A 17,861-nucleotide genomic window follows, 5' to 3' on the forward strand; every position below is an offset into this window, starting at 1 on the left:
CTAACAACAATTTTAAATCCTGATCAAATGATTTCTGGTAAATCTAACTTGACAATTTTAAGGAATACACATACTCAAATTTTGAAGAAAAGGGAAAATATGATTTTCACTAATCAAGTGATTAAGCAAGCTTATCCCCTTTGAACAACTGGGCCCAGAAATCTGGTCGGAAGCAACATTTCATACTGGGTTAACGTTTCCTCTGTTAGTATACATCAATGAAGCAAGCGTCACTTTCAAATATCAAGACACGATCTATTCAGAGACTTGTATGTAATATACAAGTCTCTGATCTATTATATACAAGCACACTTTATATATAACAAACGAAATACAATTCATATATTTTATTCGCATTTTACATTTAATGCCATAAACATAAATCATTTCAAAATCACCGTGAGCATAATGATGATTCCTCCATGTTTTCCTGGAGCGACTGTCTATCCATCCTGACTTTTTCCACACTGAACATGTCCTCCTTTATAAGTGCTCCAGTTCTAAAGTACTCTGTTCGAAATAGCGGCAATGAATGCTGAAACACACTTGACAAATATTGTATCAGTGCTATTAATACTTTGGCCTTACAGTACTTACCTACTACTATACTTGTGGCAATGACCAAGGCGTGCAGCAAAGTTGTTTCAAATGTAGCTGCAGTCGTATACCATCGAAGATTGACACGTTTAGATAAATATATAACAGATATAATACAAACCACTTTAGTTCACGTTCCCTGAGATGCATCATAAGCACACATTCGTCCCCTGTGGGAACAACCTGAAAAACACTAGAAATGCAAAATCTGCGAAAAAAAACGTCATGGGTTAGCACAGCATCAACGTGTAATTCCCCTACGTTCCTTGGTGTAAACAGATAACATAAAACATAGACTACCTGCCATGTACAAACCTGTGGGTCCATCTTTTTATTCTCCTCGTTGTCTTCGTCCATCTCAAAGTACAGTTCCGTCTTGGTGATAGCCATCGTCCCGTTGACCATTACCCCTGGTGCTATCAGCTTACACGTAGTCGACAGAGCCACTGGGCCTGGTAAAACATTCAAAACTTAATGCATTGTTTGGTTTTAACTTAATTACAATGAGTAAATATCTCTTGTTCGCATAAAGCAACAAATAGGGTCACACATCTTTTCCGTGCCAAAACTTGGAAAAGAGATATTGATAGGTTTCTCTCATTGCAAAAACTATTGTCTTTCAGCAATGTCTCTCTCTGGGAAGCTCATTGTTAGAACAATGCCAGACGGTTTGAGTTATATCAGGCCACCCCAGAAGTAAGGTTCATAGTGATGACTCCATAACGTGAAGATACCGTTGAGACCATCAGACCTTAGCTACTGAGAAGGGACCAAGTCCCAACGATAAGAAATCAATTGTTTTTGCTAACACATTGCATAATAAGTACATATAAGCTGACCAAACTTCTAAAATCTTGGCTTTCCTTTTCGGTTTAACTGTTCTTGTTTTGTGTAGTTATGGTAAATCATAGCTACTGTAGGAATAAGTCTAATGGCTAATTTTACTGTACCTGCGTAGTCTTGTTCAAAGTCACGCTCCTCCATGAGCAGTTCCTCGTCCGTGTAATCGGGTGTCTGCTGTGCCCGTTTAGTCGACGCTAGGTGGGCGTGGAATGCTTCTCGTGCCTGGTTAATGGCATCCTCTGTTGCTCCTGAAATCCAAAGACCAAATTTTCATATAGCAATTGCATTCAATTAGCAGTGTTCAAGGGGACCAAGTCCTTCATTTAAGAACATACATACACAAATGATATCTCCCTTGAATACTGCTTTCAGTTTTCCTTCATACAGGCGGTTCCTACATGTTTTGCTAATTGCATATGAACTGTTTTGTTGAATCTAGTTAAACACTAGTGTCTATATAGACCCAACCTAGAATCTTCTGTGATGACAAAATTTGGATGGATTTGTCATAAGTTTTATTATGTTCTTCATTCTACAGTATGTTATGGAACTCCCAATATTTTAGTTAACCGCTATTTCCATTCAGAACAAATACTCTGAATTAGCTTATGGCTGGACATACCATGCTCTATAGCAGCCTTGAGAGTGGCGTCAGGATGGGAAGAACCATTGGGATTCTTTACAAGCCTTCTCCGCCTTCTGGAATCATCCTCCCATACATCTAACTTCCAATGTTCAGATCTCCTAAGAGGAATACAATGTCGGATTCACATCAATCCTTGAGCAAGTTCTTTCTTTCAAAAATCTTTAAGAACATTTGTATCATCTTAATTTGATCAATACACGTAATTCTGCGTGAAAAAAAAACCTGTTTTGAAAGGTAAGAGGAATACTAAATGTTGATGACAACGATTTCGACAATAATTTTCCAGTAAAAGACAAACATGATTTTTATATCCTGTTACATCGGGTGGCAAAGAACTGTAAAATGTAGCTACGAACATCTTTGTTAATTAGTACAATGCATATCAAAATGAAGTCCACATTATGTGAAAACCCAACTATATTAACAAATATAAGAGATGGTTAGAAAAATGTCAAAATAAAGAATTATCATCCTGGTACGTGATATATACATCATTTGATTCTCAAAGCCAATTAAACTAACAAAATCCAATTTTAGGTATGCTTACTTCTTGGAGGAGTCGCCCCAGGCCCCATGTTTGTTTGACAATATGTTGAGTATTTTATCCCTTAGCTTGACAGCGGCCACATGGTCCCTTCTCTTGGCAGATTTTATAAGATGGTCACATAGTTTTTCTTCCTCTTTTCTGTCCAACATTGTCTGAGCTCCTAAAGACTAGAAAAAGAAGAGAAATTACATGATCTGTGTCCTGCGTCAAGCAAAGAAGGAAAAGATATTCCTCTGGCTCCAAAGCACTATATAGTGAAGTTCTACATGTTCTGCACTCTTTTTCTTGCAGAAACAAGGCGACACGATGGCATTTCTTGGCACAATGGGATTGGATAATGGAAAATCTACCATGATCAAACCTGTTCGCGTAGTTCTCACTACCTACCTCAAACTCTGCATGCTTTTGGACATCTTCAGCTCTCATCCTGTTGAGAATGAATTCTGCCTCATTTGCCACACGTACAATGTGATCTCTCGTAGCGTGGGCTAAGAGTCTGAAATGTAACAATCATGGGTAAGAAAAGTTCTAATGAGCAAATAATGTTTATGGAGTCAAGTTTTCTCAGAATCTGGACGAATAAACCTATAGTAAATTATGTTGTGATACATAACCAGAAAAACAGTACTCTGACACAAGAAACATACAGTGAAATGATGACAGTCAAAAACGTCTTTTCATGCCAAGATGTCCTTCTATGAAAATAATACAGGCTATGATTTGGAAAATAAGGAGCTGGAATATGTTTCTGCATTTAAAACTTTAGAGACTGCTCATTGGTTTAAAATAATATCAAAGTTCTAGAATCCAGACAGTTATAGGGAAACATTTCATTATTTTGAGGTTATGGAAGTTAGATTATTATTTTTCAGAATGGCCATGATCATTCTAAGCCTAGAAATTACTCAAGTTGTGGAAAAAGATGATTATCGATATATAGGTTTGCAACAATCAGATCTGAACTAATATGTAACCCCATGGGAAATAACCGTTTTACAATACCTAATGGTTTGAATGCATGTCTTTCTAAATTCCATTTGTGTCTCTGAGACACCCCTACCCTTGCAATTGCATAGAACTTACCTCCCCTCGTTGACTAGTTCTATAAATGCTAGACCGGCATGTTTCTGTAATGAGTTCTGCCACTCCTGGGAACACAGCAACATAACCAACTCCACCACTGAGGTACTCTGCTTTAAAGTCACCAGGCCTGAGGGTCAAGGTTCAAAGTTCAATTACAAAGCGTTTTTTAAACCAAAAGGTAACTCTTATATCATTAATCTCTTAGTTTTTGTGACAAACGTATTTCTATCATGATATGATAGTACTGTTGAAGTAGAAAAATGAAAATATTTCTTTCGAAATGTGCATATCATTTTTTTACCCACTGATCATGATATCCCTATCACCTACCTCCAATAAGAAGTTCTTGTCCATGTGAACCTATCAGTGTTTTAGACAAGAATGGAGCAAAATCCACGAATATCTCCCTGAGCAGTGGTGCAACTGGCCCTAGTGCCCGCTCCAGACGTTCAGTCAATGATCCACCCTCCCCAGGAAGTGAGGGTAGGTTATCCACGGGCATGGGCATGTTTGCTGCTTCCAGATCCAATTTCTCCAGCTGAGGTTTCTGTTCCCGGTTGCTGTGCACGTCCACGGTAATGGCGGATATTGGTAAGCTGTCTGGCTTGCTTTCAGTATCCTCTGCCCGCTGACTAACTGCAACTGGTTCCTTTGAAGCCTCTGGAATCTTCTGTTGAGCTTCCTCAGCCTCTTGGCCCTCTGATTCAGGTCTTTCTCCTGCAAAAAATGTTAATTCAAAACATCAACCGCCAGCAACTAAATGCCCTTTGTGAAAACTAAGTTCCTTAACATGTGCTCTCTGTGTATTCTCATCCTAACCTTTGCCCCTCCTTTTCCCGCTCCTGTCGAGCCTCAGTCCCTTGTACTCTCTGTGACACTCCTAGACTTACCTTCGACACCTTCTGTGGAACTCTCAGTCTCTTGTACCTTACTATATGCTACCTTTACTTTCCTGTCCCTGTTCCTCCTGTTTAGCCCCACTCCCCTGGGATGTACTCTCTGTATCATTCCCTTACCTTTACCTTCCTCCTGTACCTCCTGTGTAGCCTCACTCCCCTGGGATGTACTCTCTGTGTCATTCCCTTACCTTTACCTCCCTCCTCCTGTTCCTCCTGTGTAGCCCCACTCCCCTGTGGTGTACTCTCTGTATCATCCCCTTACCTTTACCTTCCTCCTGTTCCTCCTGTGTAGCCTCACTTCCCTGGGGTGTACTCTCTGTGTCATATCCTTACCTTTACCTTCCTCCTGTTCCTCCTGTGTAGCCCCACTCCCCTGTGGTGTACTCTCTGTGTCACCCCCTTACCTTTACCTTCCTCCTGTTCCTCCTGTGTAGCCCCACTCCCCTGGGGTGCACTCTCTGTATCATTCCCTTACCTTTACCTTCCTCCTGTTCCTCCTGTGTAGCCCCACTCCCCTGGGGTGTACTCTCTGTGTCATCCCCTTACCTTTACCTTCCTCCTCCTGTCCCTCCTGTGTAGCCTCACTCCCCTGGGGTGTACTCTCTGTGTCATTCCCTTACCTTTACCTCCCTCCTCCTGTCCCTCCTGTGTAGCCCCACTCCCCTGGGGTGTACTCTCTGTGTCATCCCCTTACCTTTACTTTCCTCCTGTTCCTCCTGTGTAGCCTCACTCCCCTGGGGTGTACTCTCTGTGTCATTCCCTTACCTTTACCTCCCTCCTCCTGTCCCTCCTGTGTAGCCCCACTCCCCTGGGGTGTACTCTTTGTGTCATTCCCTTACCTTTACCTCCCTCCTCCTGTCCCTCCTGTGTAGCCCCACTCCCCTGGGATGTACTCTCTGTGTCATTCCCTTACCTTTACCTCCCTCCTCCTGTCCCTCCTGTGTAGCCTCACTCCCATGGGGTGTACTCTCTGTGTCATTCCCTTACCTTTACCTCCCTCCTCCTGTCCCTCCTGTGTAGCCTCACTCCCCTGGGGTGTACTCTCTGTGTCATTCCCTTACCTTTACCTCCCTCCTCCTGTCCCTCCTGTGTAGCCCCACTCCCCTGGGGTGTACTCTCTGTGTCATTCCCTTACCTTTACCTTCCTCCTGTTCCTCCTGTGTAGCCTCACTCCCCTGGGGTGTACTCTCTGTGTCATTCCCTTACCTTTACCTTCCTCCTGTTCCTCCTGTGTAGCCTCACTCCCCTGGGGTGTACTCCCTGTGTCATTCCCTTACCTTTACCTTCCTCCTGTCCCTCCTGTGTAGCCCCACTCCCCTGGGGTGTACTCTCTGTGTCATTCCCTTACCTTTACCTTCCTCCTGTTCCTCCTGTGTAGCCTCACTTCCCTGGGATATACTCTCTGTGTCATTCCCTTACCTTTACCTTCCTCCTGTGTAGCCTCACTTCCCTGGGGTGTACTCTCTGTGTCATCCCCTTACCTTTACCTTCCTCCTCCTGTTCCTCCTGTGTAGCCTCACTTCCCTGTGGTGTACTCTCTGGGTCACTCCCTCCATCAGGTTCTGCCTTCTCTTGTTCATCCTCAGGTTTATCTTCAACTTTCTGTTCATCTGCTGTTTCCTCTTCACTTTTCTCTTCTTCCTGTTCTTCCTTCTCATCTCCTTTATCCTCTTTATCATCAACAACTTCCTCTGCCACCTTCTCTGTGGCTTCCTTGTCATCTGTGTCTTCCTCCTCCTTCTTGTCGTCTTCCTCCTCCTTCTTGTCGTCCTCCTCTTCCGTCTCTTCGACCTCCTCACCAGCATCAGCCGAGTCAGCAGTTCTGTTAAGGTCTGTACTGGACTGGTCCACAGACTCTGAGTCTTCATCATCTACAACATTGTCACATGTCATCACATACAACAGAGTCAAAACATTGGGCAGTAACATGCTAATGAAAACTAGGTTAAACACAGTTAAATAATTTATATCAAATATCAAAATTGTGTACCCATGCAATCAACACCCACAAATATGTAACATTTTTAACACAAGAAATTTCAAAAATTAATTTTTGGCACATTTGACATTAAAGACTTTTTTTTAAATGCAAAGTGAAATCACACATCTGATGCAGAAAGCAGTGCAAATTGTATATGGTGCACCTGTACTGCCAAATTTGCCATGCCATCCTACTTTAAAATGCCTGATAATGAATTGATCAGTTATCATCAATATCTGCCATACCCTCAATAGTAAACAGATTTTTGTCTTCCTTGTAAATAATTTTATCATATATCAAACATGCTGCTTTAGACAAAGAAAATACATGCTTCACTGATGATATGTAACTACCTAAGGATAAGGGTCAACATATGCTTGACCTTTGTCCATCATTATTATACTGACCGAGCCATGTCATTTGTAAGCTGCTTTGAATGCTTCTCCTTAAAGCCATATTGTCCCCTGAAACTGGCACATCTGAATGTTGAAAAAGTCTAAGATTCAGACACTTGCTTATTCGTTACCATTCGGAATAAAAAAAATATCTGTTTAGTAATCTGATTATAAAGATGTGTTAACCACAGGTAAATTACCTGTTTCCCTGATTATACCTGATTAGGATAGGAAAAGTGAAAAGGAAAAATTTCCCAAACGATTAGTGTTTGAATCTTGGTTATTGAACTTGTGTCCCTGTCACTCTAAAATAGGAAAGGAAAGATGAGATGGAAAAATGCACCAGTTTAAATGTGTTAGTTTTTAATTTTTAACAATCTTCAAAAACAATTTACAAGTTCATTAAGTAAGGCTGTTTAAACATTCACCAGATTAAGATGGAAAACAGTTTAGTTCTAATTTTAGAAAATTTCCAGAAAAGTTTTAAAGACGGCATTAGTTATTTTATGTGAAAATAGTAAAATATTACATTAATTTTTCACACTTGGCAGTGAGTAATCCTGCAGTGTTGACCCAGCAGACAAAGCTACATATTAAATCAAACAAATTAAATTATACAGCACACTTTAACTTAAATTTGTTTTAATTAGAGCAATACAAATGAAAAGCAGCACTAAGATTTATATTGACTTCATAATTAATTATCAAAAATTTAAACAGAGTAATTAATCTGCAGAAATCTAAAACTACCGTGTATGCCTAAAGTGCTACTCTTCACATCATGCTATCAAACTTTCCAGACTTAATGTTTTTTTCTTTTTAACAATTTAACTTGTTAATGTGGCCATCCTTGACATTTTTTATCATTATTTTCAATAAATCTTGCCATCATTATCATCTATTTAAATACCAAAGAAATTTTCCAACTGTGATTTATCTAAATTGATTAGCATATTTTAATTACCTGCATGAAGTGATTCACTGCCAGTCAGTAATTTTTTATTTTAAATAGTATTTAATTTATCTCCAAGAAGATTGCAAAATGGTAACTAAAATCAACTGCCAAAAATGTAAACCCAGACTGTCGGACTTTTGTTACAACTTTAGTGATACACCATGGTGAATACTATGTGGTAGTTATTATATCTCAAACCTGTCGGCTTAGGATGATTGGCTCTCTACTATATTATCTAGCAGAATATATTGATTATATTTATATATTGTGATATAAAACCAAGTAGCTGGATGATAAGGGATATAATTTCGTTGTGGTATGTTTTGTAAATGAGTGATGTTCAGATGGACAATGTGGCTTTAATAGTTCCATACAAAAGAACCTAGGCAGTTCAGTCAATTAATACATATGTAAATAGATACAATATAATGATACAACCTGCCAATCTGGCAATACGCTGCAGTGCATATACAATATACTGACATTATGACATAACGGGTCAGAGGGGAAGTACGATTTACTGTTAGACAGACGTACCGGGGTTTGACGAGACTCGTCTGGAAACATAAATACACAGTTGGAAGACAACAAAGGTTAAATAGGAGGGATGTGGGGATATATGAGACAGTATCTTGTCAGACAAGTGTCCTAAGGTCTGATGGTACAAGGACAAGGTAGCTAGCACGTTTAGTTGAAGTTCCCATACTAAGGGAGGTAACTACAGAATAACCATGGTTCTTGACACACTTTAGATCAACTTGTTGTCATGTTAGCAGAGGAAAGCATTCAAATAAATCTGTACCAGGGTATACTACGGAAATTTAAAGGCAGTATTTTTTTGTCACCAAAAGCTCTGTTTTATGTATTACCAAATGAAGTTATATACATTATTTTGTGTGGGATAAGTAACACAATATGAGGTAACAGATTTCCATTCTGATATTATGTACAAATATCCATACCCCCATTATTGCTATTGATCACGGCAATGAAATACATGAAATGCACCAATCAAATACAGATGACGGTAAATACTATGAGATGGGGGTCCAGCATGGCTGGACAACCACTAAGACAAAGGAGATTCCCCAAAGGGTTTTACAAGAATTTCATTATTAATGTAAGCTTATGGTAGCATGACAAAATGGAGTTGGTAACCATGGACACCAGGTAGATAGGGTATCTATAAAGGATGGAAAACCTTATTTTTGTCCTGGCAGAGTCAATAATTCTTCAAAAAAAAAAAAAAACATTTGATAGAATCAACATTTTCTTGAATTTAAAATTTTAATCCATTTTAGTAACATGCACCTGGACATACTATCTACATTTCACATGCATCCCGTAAGCTCAGGTTCAAGGGCCAAAATCATCAATCCACCTCTACAGGTCAAGGTCATCTAACTACAACCTCATGGTCAAACACCAAAAAGCAAAAAATGGCAGGTCAAGGCCAACCACCATCACACAATCAATGGTTTAGGGTTCAATCATTGACATGCATGCCTTAGATCAACAGTTGGCTCACACACCATTTAATTGTTCAAAAAGTTCAGGGTCAACATACAATTAACTAAAGGTCAAAGATCACAGGAAAGAAAAAGTTTCAATTTATATAACATATATGAAAATATTACAATCACAGTTAGTATAGAAACATGTTAGGATCCCCCCCCCCCCCCCCCCCCCAAAGTTTCCAATAGATTCTGTTGATATCCACTAGATAATTATATAAATATATTGTCAACTTGTTCTTATATATTACGTCTTTATGCATGGAATATTTCAGAGAGGAATCATGTACAGTGGAATTTCCAATAGTGAATTGACAAAGAAAATAAATGGATATATCAATGTAATGGTTGGTAGATATAGGATAAATGGTCAATGATCTATTGTTACAGAGTTTGTTAATAATGCCAAAGAATGCTTATACATCACTCAAAGATACAACAGATTATAAAAGAGCCTTCCATGTCTCTAGGGTGTTACAGTAAATTGTTTCAGTTGAAAAATTTATATGGGATGCTAAAACAGGGTAGGAATCAAAGACAGTAGGATGAAGTTTGATTGTAGAGTGACCACAGCTGACCACATACACCCATTCTGTTACCAGTTACAACGGTCGAACAAATAAAACTGGTGAAAATAAATAGAAACAAAAATCTTATTCATTCAAAATGAAAATAAAACCTGGAAGAAAACCATGAATTGACATGCAAATAGTCACATGACACCAAATAATATGACCAATCAGTAACAACATCAATATATGGCAACAAGCAAGGGGAGGTAATGCATTGGGTGGACAGTTTCTGCAAATTCTGCAAGGAATCGCCCATGATGTGCAAGTTTTGTTTTTTTAAAGAATTACCATTCTGAGTTGTCTTAGGAACTTCTGAAAAAAGAGTGAAAAGCAAAGATGTCTACTTTACATATCTAAATTCTTTAAAGCAGTAGAATGGATTATTTACATATAAATACAGGTTATCTACTAAGAATTTCTCTAGCTCTAGAACTAGTTTACAAGCTCTATAACTGCCTCATTAAACATAGTACAGAAAGAAATAGCATTACCTGGAAATTTCTTAGGCACTTGTAAATAAGATGGCTGAGTGCAAGTATTAATTTCAAGTCATGACACTACAATCTAGGTATGATATAATATCAGACATCAAAATAAATCCATAGCAATTAATGATCTACCTTCACTACAAAATATTTATAGTAATGCTAATATAATTTCCAGGAATGAGATATGTTTTATATAATATGTACTGAATTGTTGTAAGATATTTCTTAGTATGAGTATATAACATATAAACAAAGATAAACAAAGAATTACACCTTAATCCAGTGATGAGAATATGTCCACTCTTGTGTGATGGAGGTAGAAAAATCAACACAAGAGATGAATGAGACGTTGATATAATCAATTAAGCAATTTTTGGACATATAAAATTTGGCCTTCTCTTATAAGGATGTTATTTAACTACATATTTTATCAATGATTTTTAAAATATCAATATCAGTTTTTGGACTTAAGAAATCTTATCTTAGTATTTTAAGGATGCTTAACCAATTTAATACCTCCACACCTTTACTTCATATCTATCATTGCTCAATAAATTATATATATGCTTCAGTATTAAACATGTACATGTATTGAGTGTTTAATCTTGGATTACAATTCCACTCCAGTTTATCATAATGACTTTCATTAGACTAAGATTTAAACAGCAGATTCAGAAATCCTTGATTCTCTAATTGATATAAGTAAAGCATAGCAAATAGATAATCCAGAGTACAATGTACAAGCGGAAGTTTTCTTAAAAAAGCTGTCAATATTTAAAACTAATGGCCCCGGTATGTGTTTTAACAGTGATTCCATTACTAGTATTGTCCCCGTTAATAAATTGAGTTACCATGATATTTTTATTGTCCCACGACAATGCTTTCATACTTTCCCCATACTTCTCCCATAACTCCATTAAAAAAACACTACTTTATTTTCTGATCTATAATTTTTTCCCAACAATTCTCCTAAAAGATTTTGCCCATAATCTAATTTATTATGATACCTTTATAACAAAATCACCAATACACATCTCCCCCATATGTACCATGTAGATAATTAGATGTGATAATATATATTTGGATCACCTGCCTGACAATGTTGGATTTCTTCAGGTACTTCAGTTTCCTCTCACTGGAACACCCCACACACTTCACTCCAGACCAACAGAAGTAATTAGTATATGCTAATTGCAGTTGTAAAACTTATGGATAATATTAATCTCCCATTATTCCATTACAAAATCGGAAACCTTTCCCCGAAATTCCACCAGGATTTTGCCCTCACAGAGAGACAGAGAACAACACCTATGAATCACCCTCATGGATATCCCACACAAATCTTTACCTGTAGAGTCAGTTATGTGAATATCAGCCTTAATTTTCACTCGTTCACGTGGTTCCTCATCTACATTGTTCTGTTGGGGCTCCCCATGAGGTTCCTCTTCATCTTGGTCTTCTTCCTCTGTGATCTCCTGTGTGAGGTCCCCTTCACTGGTCCCCACATCCTCTCCACTCTCCAGTTCCTCATCTGTACAGATAGCATACCTCAGATTAATAAAAAGTTATTGACACGAAACACACAAATCCATTGCATTAGAATTATATTTCAATATGTGTCTCAATTTAAAAAAAAAATATTTCGTCATTGCAAATTTCCCCATTTCGAGCTTCCCTGTGAGAAGAATAAATGTTAGTTATATAAAGACTACAACTTTAAAAGTGGATGTAGAAAATATTATTTCCCCTTTATTTGTAAAATAACATTCACTTCATGTCAGCTTTCAATCTTCACACTTGGAAAACTATTGATAGTATAAATTCATATTTTCTGCCATGACCAATTCACCATAAGTTAAGGAAACTAAATACAATGTGATAATTACAGTGACCATGCCTTGGTACAGAAGGTCTGTATTTTACATGATGGTTGTTGAATTACAGAAGATAGTATGGAACACATCAAAAGAAATTATCAAGAGGTTTGTGAAAGACAAAGGAATGAAAGCGTTAACACAATTAAGATTAAGTTTGAAACTTGTCAGTTATTTCAAATGATTGCAACTTTTTACAATTAAACTCCATAGCATCAGTCCAGAACAGATTCTCCATTCATAAAAAAAGCCATCATCCGAAATCAAGTGATAAATATGCCTATCCACTAAAGCCTACCCAAAGTATGGACAAGGTGAACATTATATGGCTGATTTATGGTGCAGGCATAAAATCATTGGCTATGTACAATGGACTGTTGTACAGAGCTACATTATTAATTTGTTAAAGACATTTTATTACAAATGTATGACAAAAATATCAACAGTACCTGAAATATAAAGATATAGTGAATAACAGAACATCTAACACTACTACTACAGTATAACAAACATTCCAAAGTAAAGGTGAAAAAGTGGAACACAAACAGATCTATCAGTCACATTTGATGTATACTAATTATATTAAAATCAAGACATTTTCTTAATAATAAACACATAAAAACTGGAAGGAATGAGAAATCAGTGGAATTACATCATGCAGTATGAAGCTATACAAAATATCAATGTCTGAAAGATAACATTTTTATCACTATATATCCATTTGATATAAGTGCATCAAATTTGCTGTCACAGCTTAAAAGCAAACTAGCACACTGATGTAACTGGAAAGGAAGATTACTAGATAGTGATTAGCCTAATTAATCATGGTATATATATACACAAGTGCTTTTCTTGATAACAATTTAAATCTTATTAATTTCCACATGACAAGTTCATTGAAGACCACAAAAATGTACATGCAGAGATAGTCTAGATTGATGTATATACTTTTGATTTCACCAGTCTGGAATTGAAAGTGACCATCAAAATGTGTCAACACTTCTCAGGTGATAAAATTTAGATTAAAGCAGTTTGAAAATAAAGTGTCTCAAAATGACTTTTTAGAACGTGGGATTCCATATTACAGTTTAGTCTGTACTATATATACACACTTAAATCAGGACATTCACAATTGTATGATTTAGCCATCATTCTGCTGGTAAAGGTGAACTGCTATATAAACACCACACTATCATTTACACTGCACATCATATGTCAATTTGTTTAACAACTGGAAAATGTGCAAAGCATCCTCAAAATGAAAGAAAGATCAAGGAATCACATGACTGTCCTGTTAATATGTACAGTGAGCAAAAAAAAATAATGTCTTATTAGTACAAACTGTAATCTACAATAATTAATTCATATCTATATACATGTATATTCATATCTAATAAATCCATCAACATAAAATCAAAATGATATAAAAAATGAAAGCAATAAATGATATCCTTCATACATAAATAAAATGTTAAATGTACATATCAAGGCTACCCCTATTTAAGAAAAGTCATTTATATTATAAAACCATCTCTTTTGATTCTCAATATATATAACACAAGTCATTGTCAATATACACTACTTGGCTATATTGACCATATTTCTCTGCCTACTTATGTGGTACACAGGTTTGACTGTATCAACAATATAATAAAAGAAACAAAATCAAGGAATTCAGAATCTCAACCAAATGCACACCAAAAAGTCATAAAACATAAAAAAATATCCATAAAAGTAAAAAAAATCATAATAAACATCTACAAAATCTTGATAAAAGCACGTTGAGGGGTTCATTCACTCACAAGGAAGTTACACGTACAGTGACAACAGTGAACATGCAAGCAGTAAATAGTGAAAACCTTTGGACTGTTCAGTTGACATTGTGCCATCAGTGGATGTGGTGCCATCTGTTGACCCCAACTGACCTTCTGACTCTGACATCTGATTGGTCTCTGAGGAGGCGTTTTCCTCACAGCTCTGGTTGGTTGCCGAGGAGCCAGACTGGGATGCTAAGCTACTCTGTGTGGTTGTCACGGAGATAGTCTCCTCATTCTGGTTGGCCCCCTGAGAGCTTGTCTTTATGTTTTGGTCGACCTCACAAGCTGAGTCATTCTCCGTGCCCTGATTGGCTGGCTGTACTAAGTGACAATCATCTTCTACAATAGCTGTGGACATGTGAGCGAGAATTCCCACTCCCTCATCAGCAATAATCTCAATATTCTTGGACCCATGTCTGGAGTCTGTCGGTTTAGCGGTGCCTCCTTTTGCGATGTCTGTTGGGCTCTTAACAATCTTTTGTTCCAGGTACAAAGATTTAAGGTCGCTATGTGACGATCTCTCCATCAGAAGGGGTCGTAAGTTTTGTAGGATATCGGAAGCTGTCACTGTAAGATTATGTACCAATATGGCTGACATCGTAAAACAATTTACAAAACATGATGGTGATAATGTATGGTGGATTACAAACAGGACTAAGCTGCCAACAAAGTCAGACAATTTATCAACATGGCCACTGAGCCTCTGAAAATCTACGACCAATGGCAAAACTTTTGACTCTCTTTATTTGACAACTAATAATGAACGATGATTTAATGATTTTGATGATGCTGTATGGTAAGGTACCAGTTTGCCTGACAATAATGTAACTCTATTTCCTAGCATGACAGAGAATATTAAAAGACTTGCAAACAAGACTTTTTAAAAGACAAATATCAACCACCCTGAGATCAAATAAATCTCCCATTTTTTTCTGCTTGATAAAACATCACTCACAGAACTGTCACTTGTAGGTCATTTTCATAGAGTGATATAAAAAATAAATAGATAAGAAATTAATAGTATGTTCATAGAAGGAAAGTCGATATATACCAGACACCAAATAAGCAAAAATATGAAAAACAGAAATTTGATCTTTGACCCTATATAACATGTAACCTTGACTTCGGAACAATTGAAGCAATATCTAATGTTTGTTATGAAACTAATGGCACTGAGTTTTTTTTAATTAAAATTACATATTAAAGCTTTTGAAATTAAGCAATAGGAACAAGTCGGGGAATAAGAGAATCATGGGTAACAAGTAAAATTTCATTTCCAACACTTCTTTGTAATACCTGGTACTAACCTTAAACCTGAAATGTTACACATACCAATATGAACAGTTTTTTGCATTGCTAGATTAAGTTCTCTTAAACCCCAATAAGAGACTAAAAGTAAGATTTTAAGTTACTAAAATATGTGTAAATGTAGTTACTTTTTACTCTGTTAAAAAAAATTTGCTAGAAACAGACGAACAGAAATGAAAGCAACATGAAAATTCAAATTTACCTGCTATCGCAAAAAGCAGAATGCAAACTGATATTTTTATATTATGATAACTGACATTTTTTAGTTTTATGATAATACACAAAAAGCTAACAGTCTAAATTTTACAGTGTACCACCAGTACATGTAACAAGATTATTTCAGGAATTTTCCATCGCGATCAGTTGTTATTCAGTCCTAAGTACTTGAGTGGCCGTGACCTTATATCTAACTGTAAGATGATATTGACAAAATTTAAAAATTCTATCTAGGACAACACATAGAATTATAATTAAGATCAAGCTATACTATTCAGATATTAGAAAGCAAAAAGCTGTAACTTAACTCCTAAATCATACATCCTAGCTAGATTGGTAGAATTGGCAATGGATAAAAAAAATATCAGGTATTACCTGTAGGGCAAGCTTTCAGACTGGAGGTGAGGTCAAGTTTATTGACAGGAGGTTCGGGTTTACCTGCAGCTGAGTTGACGGACTTGAGGTTAGGGTCAGTGGTCGAGGGTTAAGGGTTTTGGGGGATTACCTGAGGGTGAGTTGATGGACTGACGATGAGAGTTGGCAGTCGGGGTGGCTGCTGGGGTTGGTGGTTCAAGGATGTCTCTGTATTTTGATACCATTAGCACAGATGTGAAATAGACAATAGCCAGGGCAAGGAACTGTGCCTGTTTTGTTTCCTCAACGTCACGGTAAACCACTGCACGGAGGCGATTTATGTCCATATCCTGAAGTAGTTTCTCATAATCCTTGATAGGTGATGTCTGCTCGTTCAAGTTCTCAACAATATTCTGTAACAGCACAACAGCTAATTACATATAAGCCTAGAACTCAATAAATAATTTTTTTCTTCAGATTTTTTTACTACGATGAATTGATAAGGAAACAAGTTTGTCCCTCATAACCAACAAGTTATACTCTGTACCATACTAAGGTTTCATCAAACATGATAAATAAAAAAACGTCTGTACCCTCCCTGTAACTATTGATGATTTTGTGAACCAAATATCAACAAGAAACACAGTATCAATGAGGCATTCTGTAGTGGTGGAACCATGCTAAAAACAAACATTTCTAGTGAATGTAGTATTAAGGTTATCCTCCAATTACATATCAAATAGCACAATTAATTAAATCACTTTTTATAGGTAGCCATTTTCAGAGGAAAACCATGTATTTTATTCAGGTAACTAAGTAATATGTATTCACAATAATGACCTTGGAACAACCTACCCGTTCAGTGGGATGAGAAGCCATGATCAGTGACTGTATCGGATCGACACCATTCATGTTCCGTGAACTGCGACTACTGGAACTTGTCGGACTGCCAGGAGGAGAATGTGGGCGGTGTCGATGTCGACACTCTAGACAGTTCCTCACTGATGATGTACAAACTGAAGGAGAATAAAAGGTTGTATATAAACTTATCAAGTTTTAATCTTTATAGAGGTCAGCTCTGTTTAAAGTAACCACTCTAAAATTGCTATCCATTCTCCTGTACATAGAAGACAATAAATGATTTCCTATTGGATACAAAATGCAAGGAATATTTTTCACATACGGCTGAAAATACCATCTGCATTTTATTCAGAAGCAAATTTTTTAGTTATAGCATTTACAGCTAAAATATAACTGCATCATAAAGATGAAGTCGAGACTTGTATGCAGTGAATATAACATAACATTCTGATTGGTCAAAATCAAAGTAACATCTTCGCATTTAAATTTTAATTCTTTGAGATGTACCTGTTTTATTAAAATGATTAAATTTAACATTTTCATGGCAAAACATACATAACAGGTCATAAAATATATCTCAAATGACACCAGTAAACAGCTTAATTAAATGATGATGTTTATCATACTTCACATAATCTCAAATCATAGCTATAAAATATTACCAAGACGTAAACACTGTCTTAATATTCCACCGGACGGCATATTCTTCTCCTGTTCCAGTTCTGCAAAATTTGTAGAACTGGCAAACACCAAGACATCCATCATGTTCATGATGCGCTGTAGGATCGATACTGCCTGTTCTATACTGAGGCCTTGTGTAGGCTCCAATATCTCCACCTCACCCTAAAAAAGATGTTTAATGGTGGTCCTGAGTTCATCAAGTTAAGAAAGATTTTGGACAGAGCATCATA

General features: G+C 36.9%; 1 protein-coding gene across 7 annotated transcripts in view; it reads right to left on the minus strand.

Annotated features, from left to right (window-relative positions):
• The window catches only part of LOC117329220 (neurobeachin-like), a 313,249-nt gene that overhangs the window by 227,263 nt on the left and 68,125 nt on the right, over positions 1 to 17,861 (minus strand). For 2 of the 7 annotated variants that reach the window (XM_033887039.1, XM_033887043.1), the window contains exons 26-41: positions 17,613 to 17,793; positions 16,945 to 17,105; positions 16,241 to 16,502; positions 14,254 to 14,778; positions 11,869 to 12,051; positions 10,321 to 10,344; positions 7,004 to 7,075; positions 6,108 to 6,486; positions 5,162 to 5,181; positions 4,047 to 4,433; positions 3,717 to 3,843; positions 3,021 to 3,129; positions 2,634 to 2,800; positions 2,063 to 2,184; positions 1,548 to 1,688; positions 913 to 1,049 (exon numbers count right to left, since the gene is read on the minus strand). In XM_033887039.1, the coding sequence (XP_033742930.1) occupies positions 913 to 1,049; positions 1,548 to 1,688; positions 2,063 to 2,184; positions 2,634 to 2,800; positions 3,021 to 3,129; positions 3,717 to 3,843; positions 4,047 to 4,433; positions 5,162 to 5,181; positions 6,108 to 6,486; positions 7,004 to 7,075; positions 10,321 to 10,344; positions 11,869 to 12,051; positions 14,254 to 14,778; positions 16,241 to 16,502; positions 16,945 to 17,105; positions 17,613 to 17,793 (2,997 nt within the window). Of the gene's footprint in view, positions 1 to 912; positions 1,050 to 1,547; positions 1,689 to 2,062; positions 2,185 to 2,633; positions 2,801 to 3,020; positions 3,130 to 3,716; positions 3,844 to 4,046; positions 4,434 to 5,161; positions 5,182 to 6,096; positions 6,487 to 7,003; positions 7,076 to 10,320; positions 10,345 to 11,868; positions 12,052 to 14,253; positions 14,779 to 16,240; positions 16,503 to 16,944; positions 17,106 to 17,612; positions 17,794 to 17,861 lie in introns of all 7 variants that reach the window. The other 5 variants (XM_033887046.1, XM_033887042.1, XM_033887044.1 and 2 more) reach the window with 5 other exon arrangements.

The sequence above is a fragment of the Pecten maximus genome, chromosome 6 (genome assembly GCF_902652985.1).
Source record: "Pecten maximus chromosome 6, xPecMax1.1, whole genome shotgun sequence".
NCBI classification, from domain to species: domain Eukaryota; kingdom Metazoa; phylum Mollusca; class Bivalvia; order Pectinida; family Pectinidae; genus Pecten; species Pecten maximus.